The following is a 27,592-nucleotide window of genomic DNA, read 5'->3' on the forward strand; positions in this document are numbered from 1 at the left end:
GAGGCTTTGCACCTTTCTCTGATGCATCAGGTATGAGCTGTAAGGAAAATGGGAGTGCCGGCCAGTGTGAGCCAATAACTTCTTCTGATGTTGCAACTCTGTCTTGTTTTTCTCTGTTTTATTTATTTTTAGTGAGGAAGCAGCTTGCCTTTAGTTATCCTCAACCCGTATAAGATTGTGAGGGTTTTTTTTTTGTTTTCGTGTTGGGAAGATGGAGGAAATAGCAAAATTGAAGCCGATGAAAAAATCTGCTGGGATTCCATAATCACTCAAAAACATGGCATTACTTACTAATTGGGTGTGGTTAGTTGGGAAATCTGACTTTAAAATTATGTTTCCCAGGGAACTATTCCTGTTCTCATCGTTATACAGTAACAAAGACTGTTTCTTTTGTTTGGGAAAGCAGTCTTGTTTTGAATGGGATATTTCTTCTCACAAAGCATCCATGGCTTGGGGTCTTCAGAGCTTACAGTTTACAAATGGAGCAGCACTGAGGTAGCAAGATCTGTAGGGGCAAAGAACTGTTTGGTGGGGTTTTTTTCGAAAGCCATCTTCAAATTGGTCATGGGGATTTGCATCTAAATCCACATTCATTCTTGTTATGTTTCCATTTAGGTCATGTAGATGACATGATTATCTTTCAAAGTGAAATCAATTGCTAGGTATTGAGAGACTTGCTGTAATCTAGTTCCAATAATTTATAGATCTGTAACTATGTCATGAAGAGTTTGGCCAATTGTTCCTGAGAGTTTACCTAACAGGCTTGTAGATTTGCCTGCAAAGGCCATCCAGCTCCATACAAGCTTGCTTTATGCATTTGTGCATTATTGCTGAAATTACAAAGCAACCTAAGAATTGGCTAAAACAGGTATGGACTATGCTGTGTTCAAGCCTTCCATTTCTCATGTGGCATGTTAGTGCATATCTTCCATTGGCTTGCATGTCAACTGGGATCTCGTTTTCCATTCTTCTCTTGGGGTGGAGGAGATGCAAAACTGAAGATTTTTGGTTCTGTGAGAGGGATCAGAAGGACTGCTGCTAACATTTCCCAGACTCATTGCAAACCTTCTTCCCTTTCTAAATGTTGCTCTGCAGAATGTTTGTCTTCCCTTAGCCGCCGCAGTTGCATAGCTTTAGGGCTGCTAGTGAGCATGAGAAAAACAGGAGGAATATCCCAAGCCTGGGATAGTCTTGTTGCTCCTCCTAGCAAAGAAGATGCCACAGCATTGACCTCACTGTCTGCCTGGGGGTGCAGTACTGTGCTCTGGAGCTGGGGACGTCTTGATGTCCCAATGGCTGCTATGTTCCTCAACATGGTTCTTGACAAACTGTTTCCCACAGCGTGTAGGAAAATCAAAGTCCCAATTCAGTAAAGCACTGGAGTGAATGCATAACTTCTAGCACGTGAATATTCCTTGTGAATCTTCTGGGTTTTGTTGGAGTCAGCAAGGCTGCTCCCATCCTTAAAGGTAGGCATCTGCTTAAACACCTTGCTGAATCATGTCTTGACTTTGAAAGTAGGCTCAGGAGAAACCACATCAGTTGACTCAAGGACTGTGCTTAGCTAGGTCATTGAGGATGGAAGGAGAGGGCTGAAAGAGGAGGGTCTGGGTAATATACAGATCCCAGAACCTTGCAAATGCTGGTAATAGCTAGTGACTGGTTTTTTTTGTCTGACTTCCCTGCCATTCATCCAAAAGCTTAATTGTACAAATAAAATGTTTAAAGGTTTGACTTAGTCACCATTCATCATAAGTGTGCTGGAGCTGCTGTCATGCTTTATTGATCTAGTTTAGATTTGCATTACTGCATTTTCATGTTCTTGGTAAAACCATGACTTGCTTAGTTAGGTGTGATTTTTTTTTTTTCCCCTAATCCTTATGTTTTCTCTGTGACTCAAAACTACAGTATGGCCTCATGGGGCTGGCAAACCTGGGAAACAGAAGGACACTTGTAGAAATGGTTTGGTTCAGTTTGGATTCCCTCTCTTGTAGGAGGAGGAGAGGACCCTTATCAGATGGTCTTAATATGGAAGAACAAAATTTGTCTTTGCTCAGTGTCTACATGTTAGTTTGTTGCCTTGCTCACCATCCTGGCCAAAAAAAGTTTTTCTGGCTTTTCGCTTTAATTATCAATGAAATGCTCTGCAAGCAGGAGAACAATATTTGCATAGGTGTAATTCTGGAAATTGAGTGTAATGTGATCAGGAAATGGGACAGGCCCTGGCTGTTATCATGGAAGAGACTTGCTGGTACCTGCACTTTGTTTCAAATGTAATAAGATCTGACTCAGGAAAGTTTCCTGGACGTTAATAGAGAAAACTCAGTGCCCTTTTGGCAAGGTACTCGCACTAATCTTTCTGCACGGGAACAAAAGAGATTTCTTCCAAATTTGTAAATCAGTTCTGAAAGGGTTGCCCACAGTACACTCAAGATTTAGAGGGAAATGGTCTCCCTTGGAGCAGAAAGGCAGGGGCGTGTGTGTGTATGTGTGTGTTCAGGACTTTATTTTTCTGAGACAGAAGCCAAGGAACAAGGTGCTTGTATGTGCTGCCAGTGAAATCTCAGCGGGAAGACATGATGCTACTTGCAAGGTATGCACAAGACAAGACCAGAGGCGCCGCAGTGCTTGATTACTGTCAAGGGCTCAGTTGGAACTTGCCTTTGCTCTTTGGCCTGCAGCATTTATGTAGAAATTGGGGACGCTGCTGCTTGCTTCCAAAGCTTTGCCTTGATGGGTCCTGCCCACATCTTAGGTGGGGAGGAAGGGGAGGGGGCTCTGAGCCTATGAAGTAAACAGGAAAATTACTCACCTTAATGATGCATTTTGCTGGCACTGCTGTGTTGAGAGACTGTCAGATTTAATACTTTCTGTCTTTCCTCCCATAGGTGTGATTAATACTTTGTTATAATAGAAGGATAAAGTGGAAGGGTACCTGTACTTTCCCTCAGGTGGAATAAATGGGGGGGAAGGAAGGCAAGTAGGAGAGAAAGGGGATTGCCTTTTTCCATCAGAGCCATTCAGTCCTTGTTGAAAGTGTCCATATAGAAGAGAACTCATTGACTGACTTGGCTGGTGGCCTCTTATTCTATCAGAGCATTCAAGTTCACAGTTGAGGCCCTTGGCCCCCCCATTTAGCTGCTGTTCCTGCTTCATGGGATGTAGTGACTGGTTTCTGACTCAAGGAATAGCCAGGGAGCAATCCTGTGCTTGGTGACAGTGCATCATTGAAGTAGGCATGTCTAGCCAAGAAAATACCCACACAGTCATCAACCCGCTCAAACTGCTTAGTCCATTTTAGAGGCAGAGTGTCTTGCTCTCTGCTCAGGGAAGACCTAATGTGTTTTGGCTGTGGATTTTAGTATGGTTAATAAACCCCATGTTTCATAGGGGGTAGTCTCAGATGTTTTCACATTTTCTGGGCTGGGCTGTGGTGTCCCAGAGCTCTCACGCTGGCTCTGTGTGACCTGTGGCTTTGGATGGAAACTTTGGATGAAGAAAAGAGCTAGAGAGGGCTACTGTAGGAGAACCCTGAGCTGCCACATAGCACAAATTCAGAATCTGAAGGTGTGTGTTGCACTATCTGAGGAGACAAGAGTGCTCAGCCAGACCTACCAGCTTTCCCTCTGGATGAATGTTGCTGAAAACTGAGCCCTTTGAAATAAACCTGATATCCCTTGCTTGCACTGAACCACACTGTCTGGAGATGTCCTGCAGTTTGTGTCGGTAATGTGTTCACCTGCAGAAGGGTTGTTGCTGGACCATCTGGAATGGGCAGGGAAGCTGATTCTCCACATAGGTTATGGGTGAATGAAAGAGGGATCTCTTATGTTCATTTGCACAAGGCTGAATAGGTCACAGAAGTCTAACTATGTCTTCAGTAACGCTTTAGGAAGGCAAGGAAGAATACAAATCATCTGTATGTGAACTCCTTCAGGGGTTATGTGTCCTTTAAGTAGAGTCCATTGAATATAAATCAAGAATGAGTGAACAGGAAACAGAATGTGTCTAGGCAAAGGTTTTAAGTATAATAGGTCAGAAGACATTAAACCTGGTTTTAGCTTTGAATTGCTTGAATTTTCTCTCCTGTGCCCACATATCAGAATGAGAGTGTGCAAAGACAGCCAGTTGCATCTCCCCTGAGCTTGTCACTGACCCAACTAGGAAGGTGGGCCCATAATAGACCCTCACCCTTGCAATATGCTGACCCTGTGTCATTTGTAAGTAGGTCAGCCCTTTGGCACGAGACAGAATTTGGGTCAAAATTTGTCACCATCTAGCAAAGTGTCCTCCTTTCTGGGGTGTTGAATGGCTGGTGCAGCCTGTGGCAGAGTGCCTGATACCTCTGGGTCTGACTCTACCCCTAAATTGCAGGCTTGGGATGTTGCTGATTGAAAAGACTACATTGCCAGAACAACTTCATTGTGTTTTGTTTTGTTGTTGGTTTTGTTTGTTTGTTTGAACATGTTCTCATGTCCAGCTTGGCTTCCTTCTGCTGTAACAGATACTGTATTAACAACTCACTTGGTTTCCTCTGAGATATTAACGAAATCCCCTTATTTGCAGATGAAGGAACCTTAAAGAGTTTTGGAGTTAGATCTTATATCTGACATTTCCTTGTATCCTGCTTCCTCCCTTTGATCTTCAGCTGGTCTGGAGCTATCTGAACCTGTGATTTTCGAGGACCCAAAGCATATGTCTACTTTCTAGAGGTCTGCAAGACTTAATCTGCTTGTCTGGGACTCTTACAGCTGACTCATGTTGATGAAACCAGGCTGGATTTGGTGGAAGCAGGCTTATTTTAGAGGGATTTAGAACATTTGCTTTGCCATTTTCTTATGTTAACTGAGCATGGACAGAAACAATCAGTAGGGACAACCTCTATGTGGTTCTTCCCTTTGTATGGTTGAGTTGATCACCCTTTATCTTTCAGCAGGGGACAAAAATGTCTGGGAGATGCACTAAAAGTTGGTGTCTGATTACTCCAGACGATGTTTCCTCTGGCTGGTTAGAGTTCTTGCAGTTTGGCTGGTGGGATGGAGCGTGCTGGAACACGCAGACTTGAAACAAGTGAGATCTGGGAGGCTAATAGGAAGCAAACAGCAGCCTTCCTTTTTGGCTGAACCTGAGACAGATGATTGTAAGAAGGTTTAATCCCCCACGCCAAGCTAGGAGGAGGTTTGAAATGGCTAACCTAGGCTTTACTTTAAGCAGTCTGTGAGGAGAACAGGTTCTGGTGCTCAGTTGTGCACGTGAGTCAGCAGCAGTATGTGGTGAGGTGGGTTTGCCGTGGGGAGCCTGGATGTGTTCTTTCCAGTTCATTTCTGAAGCCTTTTATAAGAAAAGTCTTGTTTTCTTTAAAATACAAATTGAATCAGACCTTTCTGAAGTCTAGGTTAGGCTTCACAAATATCGCTATGCAGAAGCATATTGGCTCAAGCAGGTGGCAGTTAACAGTGCTGCTAAAAGTTACACATGTGCAGAAGGGGTTTTTTTGCTAAATCAAGTTTTGGAGGTTTTTACCTGCCTCTTTAGTGAGTATGTTCTGGTGTAATGAGTAGAACTGGGATTATTGCTGGTTATGTCACTGTAAAAGTCTCTAGCTGCTGTGACACTTGGTGTCATACTAATCAACTTACCATTTTGTGTAAACAAACACATGTGGTTGTATATGTATTCTCTTGCATTACCTGCAGGCAGGTGTCTGCATTTTGTATAGATGCAAATACTTGTACCTTCAGTGTAGCACTTTGTTTGCAATGGGTTCCCCTCCTGCTAGGAGGATGTGAAACAGCTGAGTGTGTTCACAGTGGAGCTGTGAAATGCAATGGAGTAGACCATGGAGCTTCTTGTGCATTCACTGTGACGATTCAGATTCTTGCTGTCAAGTTTTGACTTGTGAATTAGTGTTCAGTAATTGAAACTGGCATTTTTCAATTCCAATTTTAGCTAACATTTTAGTCTAATTTTGTTTACTTCTCACTATTCTGCCAAAATGTTAATGCTTCATAGCCTTTAGGTGAGTTTTGGTAGGTAGTATGAGAGTGGGCTTCCCACAGTGTATGTTTTATAGTGTTTTATCTTCTCTGGTAGTCAAACAGGTTAGTTTTGTTGTATATTTGTAATACAGAAGACGTTGGGAGACCTAGATATCAACTTTAGAGTCTGCGAGTTGAACGGGATAAAAAAGGATCCTGTGTCCAATCCCTCCCTCCCCTGCCTAAAAAAAAAAAAAAAAAAAAAATGAAAAAACAAAACAAACAACCTAAAAAACCCAAACAAACAAAACCAACAAAAAAAGTGCTTGACATAGTGCAGCATGAGCTGCCATGAATGGAAGGCTTTATCTGCAAAATCACCCTAAAGAAAAGTCCTTTGAAAAAGGAGATGCCACAAAGATAGTGCTTTATTGATAGCCTGTAAATTGACTGTGTTAGTGTCAGTTAATCAGCAGAGCCTATGAAAATAACATCACAGGGATGTGCGGAGTCACAAGGTGGGGGACACTGATCCTATAGGAATCAGCACAGGGTTTGGAGCCTGGCATGCTTGCATGTGCTTTGGCCTGTTACATTGCATCAGAGGGAACAATGCTATGGTCAGGACAATTCTTGGGTGTTTTGTTTATTTGTGTAAACTTCTGTTTGCAAGAAAGGTATCTGAGAGTGTATCTCAGATTTTTGGGCACTGACATAAAATAAATGCTCCCTGTGGAAGCTACTTCATTCAGTGAAAATTCCCATATTATTTTGTAACATGGAATTGCACTGTCAGTGGGCATTTGCTGTGACCCACAGGGGAAGAGGATGTTCAGCACTGGCTCAGCTTTGGCTTTCAGCTCATTCACCCTTGTTTCTTACCTTATCCATACTAGCAAAATGTTCTATGTGAAGCAGCCTATCAGAAATGCAAATTACTAGACATTGTTAGCATCTGAAACTTATTTGGGTACTGCTAAAGTTTCAGTTTAGAAACTGTCAGAGAAGCTGGATATGAAACACATGCAGAGTGTGAGCTGAGTATGCAAGGTAAGGTCATTTGACTGCAGGAATCTTATGGTTTTGGTTTTTAAAGAAATTAATTTCTGAAATATTTTTAAAATAAAATAGATCAACAAAGGAAAATAGCTTAACTAACAAAATCGGATAGTAAAACCTTCCTTTACAAGCCATCACTTTGTATCAAAAAACATGTAAATAATTCCTAGCTTGCCTCTGAAGTTTTCCATCAAAGGGGTTTTTTTTCTCTTGAATCAGGGATACTTTTCAGATAATTCTTTTTTCTTGTTCATTTTAAAAAATGTTTTCAGGACAAACCTCAAGACCTTCATTTGTTGGTGAAATAAGTCTGTAGATATGAAACTGAAATGTAAAAGCCCTCAAATGTAGAGTTTTCAATTTTACAGCTGTTTCACAATGCAAAAGTTGTATGGGAAAATATCATTGTTATTTCTGTTATCGTTGTGGCTTTGCTGAGTATTCATAAAGCAGATAAGCAGCTTTGAATTAAAATCTCTGGGGAGCCTCAAACAAGATGCTGAAGTATTGTCACATGAATGAATGAGCTCGTTTTCCTAAAGATGGGAGAATCTAGCGGATGCTCCGAATTCAGTATTTTAGGGAATTTCGGGGGGTCTCCTACAGCATCACCGCTTGTGTGTGTCCCTGTGCACACTCTTCTCAGGCTGCTTTAGCACTGTCCTCTGAGATGAGGTGTGTGGGGTATTTGCGGGGGTTGGTGGGGACTGGATGGGAGTACGGTGCAGTGGAAATCGTGGGGGTTTGTATGGGGAGGAGGCAACACGGAGCTGCCTTTCTCCACGAAGGCAGGTGTGTGGTTGTGCAGGCAGCTCTGCGCTGCCAGAAGGGAAAAACATAATCGTTTTCTCTCCCTTTGCATTAGGCAATAGCACAAGGCAGAAGCTGCGGCAGCTCGGACGAGCACAAGCGTCCCTTTTCAGGGGCTTGCTGGGCAGCACGGCTTCCCCCCAACCCTTCCCCCGCAAGGCTGAGCCCCGCGGGTACCCACAGCCGGTGGGGAGAGGGTGAGCGACCCCCCGCGAGGGGCTGCAGGCCAGGATGGGATCCGGCATACCAGGCACCGGCCCGCTGAATCCTTGTCCCCAGGCTACGTTTCTCCGTTCTCCTTCCTGCCGCCCCTCCCCTTCCCCGTTTACCTAAGCAGGTCAACACACATTATATATATATATATATATATATATATATATATTATTATTATTATTATTATTATTATTTTTCACTAAGGTATCCGAGGTGCAGCACCAGCTGCCGTCGGCGTCCGGTCCGGCGGTGGGAGCGGCGCCCGCCCCGGAGCTGCACCGACACGTTCCTTCACGCTTCTCCTGTTTCACTTGCGGTTTTCACGGCGCTGGCGTTGCCTGTCCCCACGCAGCTCGTGGGTCGCGTCCCCCCTCCGCCGTCCCCTCCGTGCTGCCGGCCGGGGGGACGCGGGGCCCACCTGCCTGATGTCAACATCTCGGAGGGTGAGGCTGGGGAGGAATGTGCCGCTCCCAGCTCGGGCGCAGGTAATTAATCCCTGCGACTGACAGGTGGCAACAGGCGGCCTTTGGCTGCGGCTCTTGGGGAAAAGCGCTCGGAGGAAGGATTTTAATAGCTCATCAGCACCGTTCGTGCGCGCCCGGCGAGGCGCTGGGTGCGCGGCGGCAGGGACGGGGAGGGGGTGGAGGAGCTCAAGGGGAAAATGAAGTTTAAGTCTCCGCAAAGGCAGGCGCCCTTGAGTGGATCGCTACCCATCCCCAAGGGAGAGAAAGAGGGTGACGCGTTCTTTCCTTTGCCCCGGGGAAAAGTTTAGTAAATGTCTGCAAAGTGCTTGTGGAGCTGCATCAGCATCTCCTGCCGTTCGCATCCTCCCCGGCTGTCACATGGTGGTTTCCCCTTCAGGCAGGAGATGCTCACAGGCCCATCTCACTGGTGTGGTGGGCTGTGAGTCTGGGGGTTGTCGTCGCCTGTGGTGAATCTGGAGGCACGTGAAGGCTGATGACCTCTGGACCTCTCTTTCGTGCCCGTGGTTTGACCGTTGGCTATGTCTGCTAGCAGCAGAGCTGTCTGCTTTTCTCTGGAGCCTGGTGAGACAGAGAACTTCAGCCTGGAGCTGCAACACGTCATCTAGGTAGTGTTGGGGTTAAGGTTATGCTGAGATGAAGGTTAAATCTGGCAGGAGATGTCCACATCCGCAGCACTACTGAGAAGGCTCCTCTTGGGCTTCTCTGCTGAACATGCTCTGAGAGCAAGTCAGGTCCTACGATCTGCACACATGTGTATCTGGTCCCAGACATGCTTACAACAATTTTTGGCAAATGAAAAGTTAAATCATTGTTCATCAAAGCAAAAATATTTAAGGTGCATAAGTAAATCTCAATTTTTATTCTTAGTGGGTAACCTCCCTTCTTTCTACTGTCTTTTTTCTCTTAAGAGAATACACCTTATACAAGTGATTTGCTATTTCTTTACGACTTCTTATGCTCATCTGTGAAGACTTTGCAAGTAAATGTTGCTTTCCAACTCTTCTAGCATGTTCTTCTTTTCCCATTCTTGGAGGCAAAATGCACGGCTGACCGATGGCTTTGAAAATGTCAAGTAAAATGAATCTAGTGTTTAACCGAGTTGAACTAAAACGTGACTTCTTGAAAGAACTATGCAAAAGATTTGAAAGACCTGTTGATCTGAGCACAAGGGGCTCAGGGAGCTGTCAAGCCATAAGACAACCTCTGGGATCAGCTTCAAGTTGACATCCATCAGCATTCACAGAGCTGGCTGAATCCTGCTCCTTTTAAAGACTTAGGGGTCATAATCCCTGGCTAGATCAGATGGTAAAACAGATATTAAAGGCAGATTTTCAAAGCAGCGCTTAGGGAATTTCATTGCATCAGTTTTGCAGGGGAACCGAATGCTCACTGAAAAGCCATTGCAGCTTGTATTGTGTAACACCAAGCGCTTACTTCCAGAATACTTCTGTCATTTCTAGCATAAATTCTCCATTTGGGAGGTGGAAAGTGTTTTGTTTTCTCCTTTAAACGCTTTGTTGACACATCTTCCGGAGAAGGGGCTTGCTGAGAAATCAGACAGGTGTTGCCTGATGGTAGCTGGCGTGTGTGTATTGTGATACTGAATTACCAGCCAGAGTGCCAAGAGTGGGTAATACAGTATGTCTGCACAGGCAGGTGGGGAGGGCAGGGCTGCAGGCGCTGGAATGTTTTCTTCTTTCCTTTTAAAACATATTATTAAGCAAAAAACTAGATTCACTGTTGTTCTTAGCAATCTCTTGAAGTCTGCTTATTTGGGCATGACATGCAGCACTCAAACCCCAAAGAACAGGCTGAGCCAAAGCTCTTTCTTCTCCCTCTCGAGTGGATAAGACATTGCCAGGCTTTGCTCTTTTGTTTTAAATAACTTTTTGGTCTGTACATCTGGTAGAAGTGGTGTTTGCACTCCTTAGGCTGTTGGCACACACAATGCTTTTCCTGCTGCTAGATAATGACTACTGTCATCTTATTAAAGGACAAGTTTGTTGATTAAGTCAGGCTTATTTTCCCATTTTTGCTCCTAATTAATTTTCCTACAATAGCAAGTAACAAAAGAGCGTTGAGTAATGATCATGCTCTAGATTTCTGGAAATTGCTGGTCTTGTGATTTTTACCCCGCATACAGTGAGGGTTTGTGAGTTCCTGTAGCAACATGGTGGGCAGGGGGACTGTCACTTCTTGCAAGGTGGGGTGGTTTGGGGACCACAGGGGAGAGGCACCTGTGCCAAGAGGGGCAACCCTTGCTTACACAGACAGCTTGTGCCTCAGGGCCTTCTTTCTGATACTTATTTGCTTTGAAGTCTATATACAATATCCTGTTTTGTTCCATGGACATAATGATTATCCCCAATTCTGTACAAAGCCACCATGACCTAGTTGTTCTCATCTATTTACGCCAATAGATGACTGGGCGTCAGGTTACCCACAGTGGCAGCAATGTTGGCAGGGTGGGAAACTCAAGCCCCTTACTGTCTGACAGCAGGTACCCCGTGGACAGATTTACACCGGTGTTAAATGACCGGCCACTCAATGATTACATACTCACGGGCGGCTGTGCCTGGGGTAGATGTGAAATCATGGCTCTGTGCCACAGCCCTGAGCCCTGTGTAGTGCCCGTGAGGCTTGACCTCCTCTTGCAATCGGGTGACACAGAGGCAGCGCAGCCCTCCTGTTGTCGTCTGTCTCCATGCTGGGCCATGCCCTGACTGTGTCCCGAAGCAGAGGTGGGCTCCTGGTCACCCTTCCTCTCTGACATGCCAAGTTCAAGGTGTTGGTCAGGGCCTGGTGCTCTTGCTTCTGCCCTGTGCGTTGGGGATGTATGTGTGTGTGTGTGTGTATATATATATATGTGTGTGTGTGTGTGTGTGTGTATTTCTTTGGACAGGCTTGTTCAACATAACCCATTAGCCTTTGGCTGTTTGTTTTCTGTGAATTTAAGCTGCAGGTCTGATACCTTCCTTGTTGGTTGTAGCCAAAGGGGTCTGAGAGTTGGGGTGCTGAAGAATGGATGAGGAGCAGATCACTCCCTTTGCTGGCAGAGGGGCCATGCTGTTTGACCTGGAGCCTCACTATTCATCCTAGTGTTGGGCACCTCTCCTGTCTTTCTGGAAGCAGTGATTTTTTTCTCCTTCTTGTAACCCCATCTTTCTGTCTTCTTAAGATATTATACATAAAATTACAGTCAACATGAGTACTGCTGATCCATAACTGAGGGGTTTGTGTCTCCTTCCAGTTGTTCAGTTCTCCAAATGTCTGCAGATGGCTCACATTGGCTCCTTGTGTGTGCTGTGCCCTCCCTGTGCCATCACACTTCCATATTTATGCTTTTCTTTCACCCCATCACCTTTAGATGCCCAATTTCTTTACACTTCAATGATGTTAAGGTATCCAGGTGATTAGTTGGCTTTTTGAGATTTTTGAGGCTTTATGTCCTTAAAACCTTCATAATGCTATCAAACTGAATTGTTGAGGGAAACAATACTTTCTAAATTTTCTTCCTCTTTCAAATACAAGTGATTCTTTTTCTACCTCTTGAGATGAATAGACAACATAGTGAGCTCACTCTTACCTTCAGTAAGAAATTGCTTTTTAATTAAAAAACAATAAGGAATTTCAGGTTTAAAAGATGTACGATATAAATCACCATCTAGATCTGTTTCGCAACTTTTTTTTGTAATTGTTTGGCATGTTCCCTATTTCCGCGGGCTGGGTAAATCCTTTGTGGGTTTAATCTCTAGCCTGCAGGCACATAAAATACATTGCACAATTTGGTCTTTGCATCTTAAAGATTTTTTTTTTCTCCTTAGTTTAAATACCTCTAGCATCTTCTCTGCTGTATGCTGAGGTGGCATTGAGTGACGAGGGAAGGGACTGGCTTGGCTTATTTCTAATCCCCCTCTCCTACCCAGTGTCTCTCTCCCAGCTTTGGTTTTCCCTATGTTAGCAAGGTGTACACTTTGAAATGCAAATAATCCCTGGATATTGCTAGCTAATCCTTCTGTTCCTGCATCGCCTGACGCCCACCAGCTCTTCCCATCCTGGCAGGGTGGATGGCCAAGTCGTGCTCTTGACCTGTATGAGCCTGTCAGTGCTCTGTTTGAACAGATGGGACCATGGCTATATCAGCCATGGCTGCTACAGTCATTTTTTTGAGGAAAAAAAAGCACCTTGGGGCTTTCTCTTTTCTTTCTCTGCAAGAACCAAAGAGATGGAAGAGCGGAAATGCCAGCAATTCCTGTGGGTTACGTGGTAAGAGTTACTGGGAGAGCTCTGTGCTCATGGGTGTCTGAGCACCAGGAGAAAACTGAATGCTCTGGAGTGGGGTGCTGATGAAAACTGCCATAATTTGCAACAAACTTGTACAGAAGAGCAGACTGGAGGGTCTCCTTGATAGAGCACATCCAGAAAAATGGATTCAGGTTAGACTATACTGAACCATATAAGAGTTTCCTTGTGATCGTTCCTGCTAAGCATATGCCCTGATTTCAGTGCCATTTTTTGAACAGAAATCAATTACTTCAGCCCATGGCTTGATGTTTTGCTGAGTAAAGGTTTCCAGATGTGAACATACTTCAGGAAAATGCTGCACTGCTGTTACTTTTTTAGTGGGGAACATCTTAAAAGAGGGAGTCTAACATATTCCAAATTAGCACAGTGAGTAGAAGCGTCTTGTTCTGCTCCAGATGTTCATTGCCTAATCTCTCTTTCGGATCCAGCTCTTGGACCTGGTCTTTAGGCTGTTCAACTCTTCTGAGCTTTGACATTTATTTACTGTTGTTGTTATTATTATTGTTATTTTCCCCTTAATGGACACAATGCTTTGAGTTTAGAAGTGAGGTTGATATATAGATGGTAGAAGAGGTGTGAGATGCTTTTAAAAGATGACTGAAACATTAGATTTGGCACAACTCTCAAATTACACAGGGTCTTGCTTTCAAGTACTCTTCAATTTCAAGGTTCATGTTTTCATTCCCCCCCTCTGCAAAAGTAGGAGGGTTTATTACAAAACAGGATGAAATGCTTTACGCGTGTGGTTTCCAATGCTTCCAGGATTACAGGGTGTTGTGAAAAGAATAGTGTCTATTTTGTTAGGTGGGTAATGTGCATCCCTTGGAAGAGTGGATGTGTGCCCAAGAGAAATAAAGACTATATTTGTTCATGTAAAAGCAGTAGTCTTTATTGGAAGATTTTTGCATTTGCGAAAGCTAAAATATATATATATACTCTGCTATTCTAAAACAGGTAAAGCTCTGGGGATTTTTGCAGCTTGTCTGGAGGTATGGCTATTGTGTGAAAAAATGCAATGCGCGTGCAATAGGTGGTGCATTCAGCTATGTGTGTAAACCCATCTCAATCCTCCTGGTACATCTCCACCTCTTGCTAAACATCCTGACTCTCTCTTGCTCTTTTCCCCCCATCCAGTATTCCACCGAATTGAAAAAGTTGTACTGCCAGATCGCCAAGACGTGTCCCATCCAGATCAAAGTGATGACCCCACCGCCTCAGGGAGCAGTCATCAGGGCTATGCCAGTCTACAAGAAAGCTGAACATGTCACCGAAGTGGTCAAACGCTGCCCAAACCATGAGCTGAGCCGCGAGTTCAATGAGGGTAAGGAGGGCAGCATTTTGCTGGCAGCCCCTCTTCAAAGCAGCGGGTGTGGGGATTTGGCAGCAGCTTCACAGCAAACCGGCTGGAAGCAGACACCCCTGCAACATCTTTTGCAGCTTTTTATTTCCCGTGCTTAGCAGGAAGCTTCATACTATACTTTAGCTGTCCCTGTGCAAACATGTCCTTGGGAAGAAAGTACTGAAATAAACTTCCACGCCTGCCCAGGTTGGATGGATGTCTGTGTCCATGGCAGGCAGTGCCCTCCTGGCAGCCTCTCCCCATTCTGCTTTTGCTCCTGCAATGAGAAGCAGCTGTTCTTGTGCTCAGGAATGAGCTTCCATGTCTCTGGGACAGGGATCTAGTAACAGGATGCAATATCATCTCCAGTCCTTAATCCACGCCTCAAAGACGGAGGGGCTGTTTATGTCTAACAGGATAACACTAAGTGCCAGCATCAACTGTAGGCAACCTTCCTGCACATTTTACACTATCAGTTTAGTATTCATGTTTTAATCTTTTACTTGCTTCTCCTCATGTTAGTGAAGTAGCAGCTGTTTAAAAAATGTCCTGGGGTTTTCTGCAAACTCATGGGTTGGGCTCTGTTTTGCCATGGCTGCTTAAGTTCACACAAGTTCACATACGCATCTGTTTTATTCTACGTGCATTATTTATCTCCTACTGTAAAAAAACACGGTTGGTGTCAGTTAGCAGGATGTCTTAGGGGCCTGGATCCCTTTGCTGGTTACAATGCAGCCAGCTAGACAAGCCCAAAAATAAGCAAGGACTTGGGAGTGTAAAATCAGAGTGGAGTGAGACAGTCCTTTGAGATAGTTTTTTCAATTAGAAAGTGCTTTTCTGATAGAACTGCATTTTTTTGAGGCCTGATACCTTGTTCCATGATAGAATTTTAAGAAAGAAAAAACTAAAACTATATATGCTTATTCTGAAAAAACTGTTTATCTAGAAACATGCTCTTATTTCAAGTAAGAAATGAATAGTTCAAACACAAACCAAATTATTTGGATGAACCCATAACGGGCTTTTCTCCTCAGAATTTAGTTGTATGTCGTAGAAACACTAGAGAGAATTTGCAGGAAGGACACTATTTTTTTAATTGTTGGAGAGGGGCCTAGAAACAAAGATGATCATGTTCCTTTCTGCTGCTCCTGCAAGCAAGCGTGATTTTTCAAGTTGACCACTAATTAAATGTGTATTTCTCCTGCTCCTTGAATCTTTTTTAGCTGCTTAGGATCAAGACTGGTGGGAAAGAACACAAGAGGGCTAGCAGTTGATGGGGAAAAGAGTAGTGACCGAGACCTGAAGGGATTTGCTTTGTGTACACATCGGGGGGGGGGGGGAAGAAAGGCTTTCAGCTGGTGTGAAAACCCGTGTGGAGTTATCTGCCTGAAGACATCTGCTCACAGCTGGCTCTGAGCTGCCATTCAGTTTACATTTGAGCTTAAGTAGTCCAGGATCTTGGGAGCCCATGTTCATGTGTCCAGCTTGAGAGAGCCTGTGTTGCCTTTGATGTCTGGCAGTGGGGACCTTGGGAAGGGATGCTGGGAGGCACGTATGTGCTCTGGTAGATGTCTGGGGCCAGACGCAGGGTTTTCCCTTGGTGGAAGATCTCACTGCCCTGCACCTCAGCTTGCTTCACTGGACGGTGTCTCATTTTTTGCGTGCTTACTCTCGCAGGGCAGATAGCACCTCCCAGCCACCTGATCAGAGTAGAAGGGAACAGCCATGCTCAGTACGTCGAAGACCCCATCACTGGGAGGCAGAGCGTGCTGGTCCCCTATGAGCCGCCTCAGGTATGTTGTGAGCTCAGGGTTATGGCAACACAGCACACGAAGGGATGCTGCGGGAGTTGCAACCCTAGTCGAAAGACTTGGGATCTTGTGCTTTCCTCATCACAATGAATTCTTCCTTCTTTGTCAGAAATGAGCTTTTAAACACCCTCTTTATGCCTTGGGAGAAGGAGTTCTTAATTTCTTTTAAGGAAACCTTGTGGTGGGGCCTATTTCATGGTAATATGATTGTGGGACTACAAGAGGAGAGCCTGGAAGAAGCAGAGCTTTCCATCCATCACCTCATCTGCTCATGCCCTTTGTCTCATCTAGGTTGGTACTGAGTTCACGACAGTCTTGTACAACTTCATGTGTAACAGTAGCTGCGTGGGAGGGATGAACCGTCGCCCAATCCTCATCATTGTGACCCTGGAAACTAGAGAGTAAGTGGTTCCTCATGAGTGTAGCCCTTTGCTTGAGAGATGGCCTTCTGGCTGCTATTTTGCTCAGAGCAGCATTGCATGCCCTTAGGATTCCCTATGCAAGAAGCCATAGGATATTTTTCAAATGTTGGCAGGTGGGAGTTGCCCAAAACCTGGGACATTCTGATTGAGAAATGGGAGGTTTGGGTCTGTCTGTGCCTAGTCTGGTGGGAAGTTGAAGGACAATGGTCCACATCTGAGCTGCCAGCTGACTTTTCCTCTCACCTCTCTTCCCAGTGGGCAAGTCTTGGGGCGCCGATGTTTTGAAGCCCGCATTTGTGCTTGCCCAGGCAGAGATCGCAAAGCAGACGAGGACAGCATCCGCAAGCAGCAAGTCTCCGACAGCACAAAGAATGGTGATGGTACGAAGCGCCGTAAGTAGCTGGCAGAGCTGGGCAGATTGCAAATTGTGCTGTCATTGGGTGCAGGTGTCACCCCAGCACTTGTGCTGTGGGGATGGAGTGGTGCTGTGCATGGGCTTGGAGGCATGAGGGCATTACTAGTCTGTTGTCCCAGGGTCAATCAACCTGAAAAATCAGCTGGTGTTCCCAAAACAGCATTTAATAAACTGGGTTTGCACGTTCTCTTGCACTGCTGCCTGTGTGAGGTCAGCCCTGCCAGCAGTGGCTGGAGGGGATGTTTATTTGCCACCCTCAAGGCAAAAGACTGGGACTCTGTAACCACTTTTTTACGTTTACTGCTTGTTTGGGACTCTGCTGTCATTCTCTGCTTCTTCTAGCCAGTGTTTCATGATGTGGCATGTCTCTCCAGCCACAGAGATTAGACTAGATTAAGACTTCACACAAACCCTGCTGTGCATCAGAGCTGCTCTGACCTCTCTGTGCTCTAAAGAGTGCAGTGCACTCATCAGACATACAAGATGTGGAAACTCAGCTTTGCTTTAGCACATATGCTCAGTGATGGCACTGCACTGAACAGCAAGGCAACAGGTTTTAACAGCAGGCAGACTGGAGGAGGGCTTCATTTTGTCAGTGAATTCTGTGTGCTCCCTGCCTATTGTCTTGCCTTCATGGATCACTGATCCACCAACAGTTCATGAGCACTGCAATACCAAAGCTCGCAGTCGTTCCTGGAAAGAGACAGTGCTTGTTTTAGGTGCAGCTTGCTGGGGTTTTGCCATATGTGCAGCACTCCTTGGCTGTTTCCCCAAGTGGGGAAATGTTTCCCCAACATCTGCAAAGTCATGTCTGCCTTATGGAGCCAGGAGCTGCAAGCACAGCTCTGCAGGGGTTCAGGCAGGGACCCCTTCACAGCACTGCAGATCTGAGCTGGCCATGCACTTCATGTCATGTCTATTTTGTATCTCCCTTTTAAAATTTTCTTTCTTCTTCCTTTTTCTTTTTAATTATTATTTTTTTTTTTTAAATGGGATCCTTTTGGGGTTTCTCTTCCAGCTTTTCGACAAGGAACTCATGGCATACAGATGACGTCCATCAAAAAAAGACGTTCCCCAGATGATGAGCTCTTATACTTACCGGTGAGTTCTCTCTATCTTTGCCTTTAGTATCCTCCTCCGTGACTTGAAGCAAGTCAGCTGCTCACCTGGACCTCAGACAGAACTGAGGATCGGGATGGGATGGGAGTATTTTCAGTCCACAGAGCTACCTATTGTAAATACATATTCCAAACCAAAAAAAAAAAAAAAAAGAAAAGTCCCATTAGCTGTTTACTGGAAGTGGCTTGTGCAAGGCAAATGAGAATATCCCAAGTGATTTGTCTGTCCTGGCAGAGACATTGTCTTGGAGACCAAACTGGGTTTCCTTCTCTGCCATTTCTGGGTCTGTGGTGCTTGAGCTTTCTCTGGAGACAATGAGTGTTTTCTATTGACAAAGATGGGTGTTTCTGTGCTTTTATATGTATTACCATCCTTGTGGATTAATAGAAGTGCAATACACTCTGTTAAGGTATGATCAGAAAGGGCAAAAAGTATCTGTAATTGGCCATTTAGCTGCCTCCCCATAAGCCACGTTTAGTTGGATAAATCACAAACCATGGTGTTCTTAGAGGAGAAGGGAGAACCAAACCCAACATTCAAATTCAAGTATTCTTTTTTTCCTCAAGGCATGTAACATTCACTGCCAGATCTGTTTATATCTGAGGCAGGTAAAGGCATTTTCTGCCGAACAAACTGGATCAGCAAATTGCTTTTTGTGAGCAGAGATTTACATTGAACAAGATGACAACCCCAAGATGTTCATTAACCTGCAGCGTCAGATTATTGCTCTTCAACATTATCTACTGTACCTGTAGCACAAGGCTTATTTGTTCTATTGTGTATGCATGGAGTATAAACAGAGTATTTGCATCTTGCTCTGGTTGTTTACATGACTTTATCTAAAACTTGCTAAGGTTGCTGACACTATAGATGCAATCCTTTAACGCTTTTCTTTTTCCCTCTTTTGTTTTTCTCACGATGCAGGTGAGGGGACGGGAGACATATGAAATGCTGCTGAAGATCAAAGAGTCCCTGGAACTAATGCAGTACCTTCCCCAGCACACAATCGAGACCTACCGGCAGCAGCAACAGCAGCAGCACCAGCACTTGCTCCAGAAGCAGTGAGTACGGGTGTGCTCGCGGTGACCTGTGCACTGAGAGCGGTGGGGAAGAGGGAGAGGAGAGAGACACAGAAGGCTTTGCACAGTTGTTTGTAGGGATGTGGTGCTCAACCGAGGGCCAAATACTTGCAGAGTACTGTGTTGGTTGGAAAAACCCTTTCCAACAGAAAAGCTTCTTGTTAACCTTCTGGTCAGAGCTGGTAGAAATCAATGCCACGAGTTTGGCCACAGCCAGGTTTCTGTACAGAACCTAAGAGAGTCTGAGTTTGAGATGCAGATTTTATGACACAAAGCAGCGCTCCTTCCCCAAGTGCAAGTCCTGACTGTTTGTAAGATCCCTCTCTAGTCTCTTATCCCATACAATTCACCTTTTGGCCTCAGAGGAGGCTCAGAGCCTCATTTCTGACTTCCAGTAGAGCCCAAGGCACAGCCAGGCAGTGCTGTTGAACAGCCTGCAGACAGAAAGCCACTGCATGTGTGTACCCGAGCTGGGGAGCACAGGGTGGGTGTGCTCTTCTCTCATCTGCTCTGTGGGAATGGCAGTCAAGGTGGAGCCATCTACATGTCTTCTCCAGACTGTCCATCTTGTCAAGAGCACGCAAAGCTGAGACTGAGAGTACTAGCTCAGCTGAGTGCTTGGACCCTACTGCTGAGCATCTATGGTACTGTTGGAGGGCTGGTGTCTCAGCAGGATGTAAATACTTCAGGTTCCTCAGCTATAAAAAGGGGAGCTGAAAGTCAGGAGCAACGATGAAGCATGAAGGAGTTGCTTTGGGACCAGGGGAGCTTCAAATAAAGCTTTTAAAGAATTTTTTTAAAACTAATTTGTCGCCGATAAGTGTCTCCACGTTGCACATGAGAAAATTTCCATCCAGGCAGACACAGTCCCTATCTGAAGTTGGCTGGCAGGGCTGCAGCAGGGTCACTTCAGGTGGCATAAGTGGCAGGAAGATGGAGAGAAGAAGGGCCAAATAAGTGTCTGGTTTCCATTTGCCCCTCTGTTCCCAAAGCTTTGCAGTTACGGGGTCAGAGGATGACTTCCCAGATAGACTGTAAGCAGCGTCATTCACGGGCATTGCTTCACCTGCTGTATTGGGTGACACAAAATAGTCACCCGAGCTGTAGGTAGCTGCCAGCGGTAGTGCTCAGGATCTCATGCGTTCTTGTGGATAAGCTCACGCGTCAAGAGTCTGCGGGTATAACTCATTCCTCTGCAGAGGTTAGCACGGGGCCAAGGCACCACATAAGTCCCACTTGAGCCTGTAAGGGATTTGTTTTGGTGCCTTGGCCTAGTCTCAGGACTGCTGCAATACCATGGCTTTCTGCCAGATCTCTGCATGTGTTCACATTTCAACCTGTGTGTTTTTTAGTGTCAGCTGGAGTCTTGTGGAGGTGTGAAAAAAGAAAAAGGAAACAAAAACCAACCAACCAAAAAAAGCCTTGTGCCAAAATGGTTCGAGCATCCAGGGGCTCTGGACTCTTTTTTGAGAAACTTAAGATTCTCATTATTATTGCTATTCTATCAGTCATCTACGCTGTTTGTGTATACTATACCTTGTATTTACTAGCTGCCAGGCATTGCAACCTTTGTGCGCTCAGCTGCATGTCTTCAAAGCTCCGCTTGAACTACAGCCATTTCAGATGAGAAATGGTTTTGTAAGCAGAAATGGATGGCAGGAGATGACAGCTTTCATTTGGTGCTGACAGTTGCTTTGCCATAATTACTGTTTTCAGTCTTCCTATATCAATAGGATGGGTTCTGGGCAACTGAGGTTGGTATTTGTGTTACTTTTAAGACCAGCATGTATGAGTCCGGCCATTTAATTTAATGAAATGGCATGTCTCCTGGCACTTGTCCAGTTATATACTGATTTTTCTCAGCTGCTGAGTGTGCTCAGATACTGGGGAGAAAGATTAAGAGCTTTTAAGGATGCCAGGAGTGGGGAGAAAAAATAACTTAGAGTATTTGTCCAGAGCTGCTGCAGTTGTCTCTGCTGACAGCCTGCCATCAAGCAGGGTCCTCTGTGCTGAATTGCATGTCCAAACAATAGCTTCTTAGGTGCAGTTAAGTTCTTTTTTTATGAAGGTATGTGTCCAGGGAAAAGGGGCATTTAGGCTGAAAAGACTCATAGATGCAACTGTACCCCAGGAAAAGAATTGTAAAGGAGCTTCAGGTGTTGATGTGATAACGGGGAGAAAAGACCTGGTTTGGGTAAGAGCAACCTTGCATGTGACCAGGTTGTTGGGAGATGTCCTGTCACTTCTTCCTTGTCAGGCCGACCAAACTCAGCAGCATGGTGACCCGTTTGTGAGTCTGTTCTGGCTTTATAAGAAAATGCCTTTCACTTTATAAGTAGGGATATACTTTCAAAACTCTGTCTCGGTTTGTTTTCATTTGAAGTATATGTTAAAAATGAGAGCTAGAAAAGTGTATATGCAGTAACCAAGTTCAAATGTGTTGGAAGATGTAGGTCTGAGTAGGGCTCTGTGGGGCTGGGATATTTGTGAGTTGCCTTTGGTTCTTTATTCTCAAAATGGAGCTGCATCCACATATGCTCCACAGTCAAGCCTTGATGGAGGAATTACTTGATTTTTCCATTGACTTTTCTGAGCCATGGTTGACAAAGAAAAGTTATCTAGGTGTGTGGGAAGAAGTTTCCCTTTCATTCCTATGACATGGAAAGCTTCATCTTTTTTGACAAGTAGGAAAAGCAAGGATGGCGTTATTGTGGTGAATGTTAGTTTTAAAAATATAAATCTGTCATTTTGGAAAACTGTATAGTTGCTCCAGTGCATACACAGACCAGCATTGCATTTGGCAGGTGAGCAGATGCAATCGTCTTACTGTTTTGGAACAGAAAAAGATAAATCTAGTGATAATGGAAAGCTTTGTGTCCCACAAGATGACCAAAATACTGTAATGCTCCACATTGTGCCAGATTGACAATCTTTCTCTGTCTCATCTCCTCTCTCTGTTTGCTGCTTTGTGCATGGTTTTCTCTTATATACTGTTACGCCAAATACCTTCATGATCATAGGTGGGAAGCTGTTTTTTTTTCTGAAGTTTCTATTCTTCCTTTTCCACTGCCACATCCCAGGGCCCATGTTAGAACAGCAGCACACACATTTATTTAGAAGACTCCTTTTCAGGGTCTGCCACCACTCGTTTAGAACATGGATTTGCTGGAAGATCCCTTCTGCCAGAGATACCAGTGGTGGTTGGGGAGGGAAAGTTTGTTCAGTACTCTGGTGTGAAATATGTTTACCATTGATAATCCCAAGGAGTATCTTCACAGTCTTTAAAGGTTTCACTGGAAAACACTTTTTTGCATTCAGCAAAATTTCCTGTGGTGGGTTCCAACCTGCTGCACACTGTTTTCAGAACAGTCTTTATTTCAATTGGTCATAGCATTGAATCATAGAATATCTTGAGTTGGAAGGAAGGAACCCCTAAGGATCATGAAGTCCAACTCCTATGACTGAAGGGTTTTCACAAAGTCTTCCAATGGCTACCAAGAAGAGGACTCTTATATCCAGGTGAATCCTATGAAAGAAATGTTTGCTGTAATGTATCAGCAGGGCTTCAGCTACCAGCCCACTGGCTGCCTTTCAATCTAGTAAACAGCACAGTTCATTATCCAAATGAGAAGGAATTAACCTCACAAGTGAGGTACGACAGCGCCGAGCTATCCGATGCCTGGAGTGCTCCAACTGAGATGGGAGCTACAAGGAGCCTCATGCTTGTTGTCACAGGGAGGAGGCTGGCAGGGAAGGTATTCTTCATACCTCCACCTGGTTATTCTCATTTTCCATGTAGAAGCTAGTAGTGGATTTTTGCATGATTTGCTTCGGTTTTTGTATGTGTGGCAAACTCCAGGCACTCGGATAGTGTCTTCACTAGAGAATTGCCAAGATGAAAGTCAGCAAGAAAAAGGGTGAGATTAGGTATATGAAGGTGCTGTATTTGCTCTGCTGGCTCTGAGTACCTTCCACATCAGCTGGCAGCCTCAGGAACCCCTCAGCTTTAGTGCAGAGGGTCCCCCTGGCTTTGAAAAGAAGAGGACCTGAGATATAATCAATACAGCCATTTCACAGTAGGCACCATCCGCTCTCCCTAGCACCAGCTTCTGGTTTTTAATTGAAGTTTGAAGTGAGCTCAGTGGAAACTGCTTCTCTCCTTCTCCCCTTTGGCTGAGTGATTTTTTTTCGTCCTGTATTTGTCACCAGAAACAGTATTGGGACACCATTTGTACCCATGAGACCAGGACACAGAAATCAGATTTCCCTATCAAGTAGTGCTTTTCTCTTCCTTGCCAAGCACTTGCTGGCAAGGGGCTTTCCAGCTTTCTAAATCTGGATGTCACATACCCTCACTGTAGGTGCTGAGACGTCTGCTCTTTCCCTCCTTCAAAGCCTGTACTGTGATCATGAAGGTAGAAGGTGACTGTTTCTCTCTTGGTGGCTGGTGAAGGGTCCTTTACATTCATCTTTTTCTTTTCTCTGGTTCCTTCTCTACAGTCTCCTTTCGGCCTGCTTCAGAAGTGAACTCACGGACTCAAGGAGAGACCCTCCCAAACAGACTGATGCCATCCTAAAACATTCCAGCCCCCCAAACCCATCAATATACCCATAAACTGAGCTGCTGGGATCACTTTGCCCAGCTGGCAGGACTAGGAACAGTGGGGCAAATACACAGCCTGATAGCAACAAAGTGGATAGTGAGAGTAATCTCCTGAAGGGACTCAAACTTTGCAGAAACAACAGGAACTTCTACAGACCTCTTAGCTGTAGTCCGTAGCATCTGGAGGTCAGGAACCACAATGTTGTCTGTCTTGGTGTACCTTTTTCTTCCTGTTTTTGTAACCTGTTGATACTCTTTCCTGTTACTTCTGTATTTGTGAAACTCAGTGGGGTTTCTCTGAGCAGGTCTCAATTTTAAAATGCCTCTTGTCTTGTTTAAGTTAAAATTGTGTTCATGGGCTGGGGGGGGATAGAAAGAGGGTTGGGTGTGTTTAAACAGTCTGTGATAGTCAATTTGCCCTGTTTTAATGCTGGTCATGCATTAATAGCACAAGTAGCTGAAGTATTTGCACTGCTGGACAGAGGGAGGCAATAATTATATGAATTGGCACTGGTAAGAAATAATGTGGGGTTTTTTTTCCCCTGTAGAAATGCCTACTGATCTGGCATAATGAGTTGTTTTCCCTTGTTTCAAATCATAAAGGGTCTGGTCTAAAAATACATAAAAATAGTAGGGAATACTGGGTGACTTTGACTTTGCACCATCACTGTTGGCCTCTGCAACCAGTGGCCTTTGCTTTTGCTTATTGTGTCTGTAAAGTATATCCTGGCTTAGCAGCTCCTGTGTAGGAGGCCATTTCTCAGCAAGGACTTGTAAATCTTCACGCTGCTTGTATCAAACTCTACCTCTGAAAGCTGTTTGTATGGGACTTGACAAGGTGGATTTGAATCATTTGGAAACATCATCTCAAAGTGTTAAGCCCAGACCAGCACAAAGGAGGAACAATCAACAGGCAAGTCACACACCATGAAATTCCTGGTACTGCAGATCCTGTGGCACTAGATGCGATGAGGGAGGAGCTGGTTGAGGCTGGATGTGATGGCTGCTGTGCCTATCCCCACCAAGAGGTGCTCAAACATCCTTACATGAAGAACAGCCCCTAATTCTGGTAGAGAAGTATCCTTCAACCCGCACTCTCAGGCAGTGGCATCTCTCCCAAGGAACTCTCCAATGTGAAGAAGTTACTGAAGGTACACTAGGAATGGTGTTCCCTGTGGCTAGTGTCTGCCCAGATCAGCAGTGGTTGAGGAGCAGAACTCATATATGATCACCAGTTTTAGCGGCCCCTGGGAAATTAAGCCTGGGGCTGGATCAGTGCTGTTGGGGACCTCTGTGACTGCAGCACAGTCCATGCTGGATTTAGTTGCAGTGGCTGCACACCTGGCTCTGACACACTTGTGGTTAGGCACAGCCTGAAGAGAAGGTGCCTCCCAAATGCAGAGTGGGCCTCCTGGCCACCCACCAAGGAAAAAAGCCTGATGCAGTGGGAGAAGACTTATCTCTGAACGTCACATCATCCGCTTCCAAGCGGCAGAGCTGTGGTCTGAGCAGGTGATGGCTCGTACTAACATCTCCTTTGAGAGCCATATCCCATCTCTGAATATCTCCTTTGTTGTCTTAGCAAGACTTGCTCTACCATAGGAGTGTGGGTGAGGGCTGATGGAGAAGAGTCCCCAAAATTGTGATTAAATATCAATCATAACTAACTAAACACAAGCAGTGACTATTTCATACAGTTGCAGTTCTGCCATTGTTCCTTGTGTAAAGCTAGCCAAGTCAAGTGCCTTTTTATTTTGCCTGGAAACTCCAGGAAGTACTTCAAGATCACAAAACAGATAAATTTTGCTCTGTGCTATTTAATCTGGGAGAAGAAAGGCAATACTGTTCCTTTCCCTGTGAGAGGTAGGAATCTGAACTGTAAATGCAGCCCAAACATAGGATTATGCTTGGCACTGTCAATCCTTCCAATGAAGGTTTATTCCTGGATGTTGGTTGTGTCTGCTTGAGGATGGCAATACAGAAATACTGTGACATGGACACGCTAATCTGTATCTAGAGTGCTGCTTCAGGGCTTATCCACCAGCAAATTTAAGGAGGCAGACCACCAGAAGATACAAGGCATCCCCAGCCCATGTGAGCAGATTCCAGCTCATGCTCCAGTTATCATCTGGTCTGACCTCTAGGAAATCTCTTGTACCATGGAGGGCAATACAGCACCTTGGACTCTCACCAAACAAGAATGTAAATTATTTGGAACCCACTTTCCCCTGGAAAGGCTTTCTGATTTGTCCTCCTTACCTATAAGAGGATGACAATTATGAAACTGGTCTTAATGATGACTTGATTTGCTCTCTAGCTACAAGGTGTTTATCTTACAAGGTGCTTTTTTGTTTGTTTGTTTTTAATCAAATAACCTGGAGCTAGAAGCAAGTGGAGTTGCTTAGTAGTCTGTCCTCTACAGATAAAAGAAGAAAGCTTTTTTCCAGCTGTCTTTTGTTTCCTTCTTTGACATCTCTAAGTCTTCAGAAAAGTAAGCCTTTTCCTTTTGAGGAATAACCAAGTGGACTAATTGGGCCTTATCAGTCAGTCAGGTTGTATTAGTCTATGTCAACTAATTGATTTCCTATAGCTGCATTTTCTGGAGAGCAGATTGCATCCACTGCCTGCCTTGGGAAATTCCCATACCCGGAATCTAAGGGGAGTCATTATCACCACCCTTGTCGCTGTGCTGTAGTTGCTGTCTGCCTAGTGACCATCAGGGCTCCTCCTTTCCATGCTCCCAGTTAGTTACCAAACCTACAAACCACTTGTATGGTTGAAAAGATGCACTATTGCTTGCTTTAGAATAGCAGCTGTTTGAGATGTGGACAGCAAAAATGCCTCTCTGCTCTTTTCGTGTCTTGCTTCATGTTCCTTCAAAGTGGATGAGTGCAACTGAGCATCATCTGTGTCACTTGTGAGCCATCACTAGACTACAGCAGTGACATCCCAGTGTTATGCAGCACAGTGGGCAACCTTACTTGGGAAAACATTGCCAATGGGCATCATGACCATGTGTGAACTTAGGATGTAACCCTTGCTGCACTTGCTCCAGCTACTGCAAGGAAAGGCAAGCACAGAACCGGGCAGCTTTGATTCCACTTGGGTCTCTCTGCGTTGTGACTAGCTCCAGCTCTTCAGGGATAGCAAACTATCGGCACAGGGGCTCAGGTGAAATCTTAAACTCTCTGAGCCTGAGCTGCCCTCTTCTTGCACTTAATGATTTTTCATATCATTTACATTAAGGGTGCTTACATGACAGTGTGGTCATTCAGTGTGAATGAGAACTCTAGGACTGGCCTACTGAATCAGGTAATTGGTTTATCCAAGCAGTTTCCTACCTCTGGTGACAGGCTGATATCCAGTGAGCTGGGAAAGCACATAATTATACAGGGTAACCTGTGAACTGAACTGTACTTCGTATGTGGGAGAAGGAAGTTCCTTCCTGACCTCTTGAGATGATCAGTATATGCCTTGAAGCATAAGAGGCGATTGCCCTCATATGAGCTTGCAGAACTGTAAATGTCACTGGTTAAATAATTACATAGCCTCTTGAAGAGAGAAGAATCAGTTGTGGAATGTGACTCAGTGCCTTTCATATCAGACTGTTCCAAGAAGTATAATAGACTCTTAATTGAAGTCCTTATACCTTGATATTAAAATGCATTTCATTGGCATTGATATCAAAGAAATGTTAATGCTCCTACTTCTAATCTTTCTTGAGACATAGTAAGTATAATTTTAATGGAAATCACTGTGCATGACATTCTTATAATGACTGTTAAAAAAAAAAAAAAGAGAGAGAAAAAACCAATATATTTTAAATGAATACTCAAACACCGTATAGCCTGTGTGTTTAATACCAAAACCATTTTATTGTGTTTCTGAGGCTGTTGCTATATTGATGTGTGACATTAATTTTCAATAAAATTTTGCGTCTTGGTTGATCTTGGG

The 27,592-nt window shown here is 44.6% G+C and overlaps 1 protein-coding gene across 7 annotated transcripts in view; it reads left to right on the forward strand.

The window, feature by feature from the left end:
- Nucleotides 1-27,592, forward strand: part of TP63 (tumor protein p63) — a gene marked incomplete at both ends in the record, with an annotated part of 103,254 nt that overhangs the window by 69,454 nt on the left and 6,208 nt on the right. For 4 of the 7 annotated variants that reach the window (XM_080349628.1, XM_080349626.1, XM_080349630.1 and 1 more), the window contains 6 exons: nucleotides 13,985-14,171; nucleotides 15,867-15,982; nucleotides 16,292-16,401; nucleotides 16,678-16,814; nucleotides 17,856-17,938; nucleotides 18,881-19,017. In XM_080349628.1, the coding sequence (XP_080205754.1) occupies nucleotides 13,985-14,171; nucleotides 15,867-15,982; nucleotides 16,292-16,401; nucleotides 16,678-16,814; nucleotides 17,856-17,938; nucleotides 18,881-19,017 (770 nt within the window). The remainder of the gene's footprint in view (nucleotides 1-13,984; nucleotides 14,172-15,866; nucleotides 15,983-16,291; nucleotides 16,402-16,677; nucleotides 16,815-17,855; nucleotides 17,939-18,880; nucleotides 19,018-27,592) is intronic. The other 3 variants (XM_080349629.1, XM_080349627.1, XM_080349631.1) reach the window with 1 other exon arrangement.

Source organism: Nesoenas mayeri, assembly GCF_963082525.1.
Source record: "Nesoenas mayeri genome assembly, chromosome: 9".
In the NCBI taxonomy this organism is placed as follows: Eukaryota; Metazoa; Chordata; class Aves; order Columbiformes; family Columbidae; genus Nesoenas; species Nesoenas mayeri.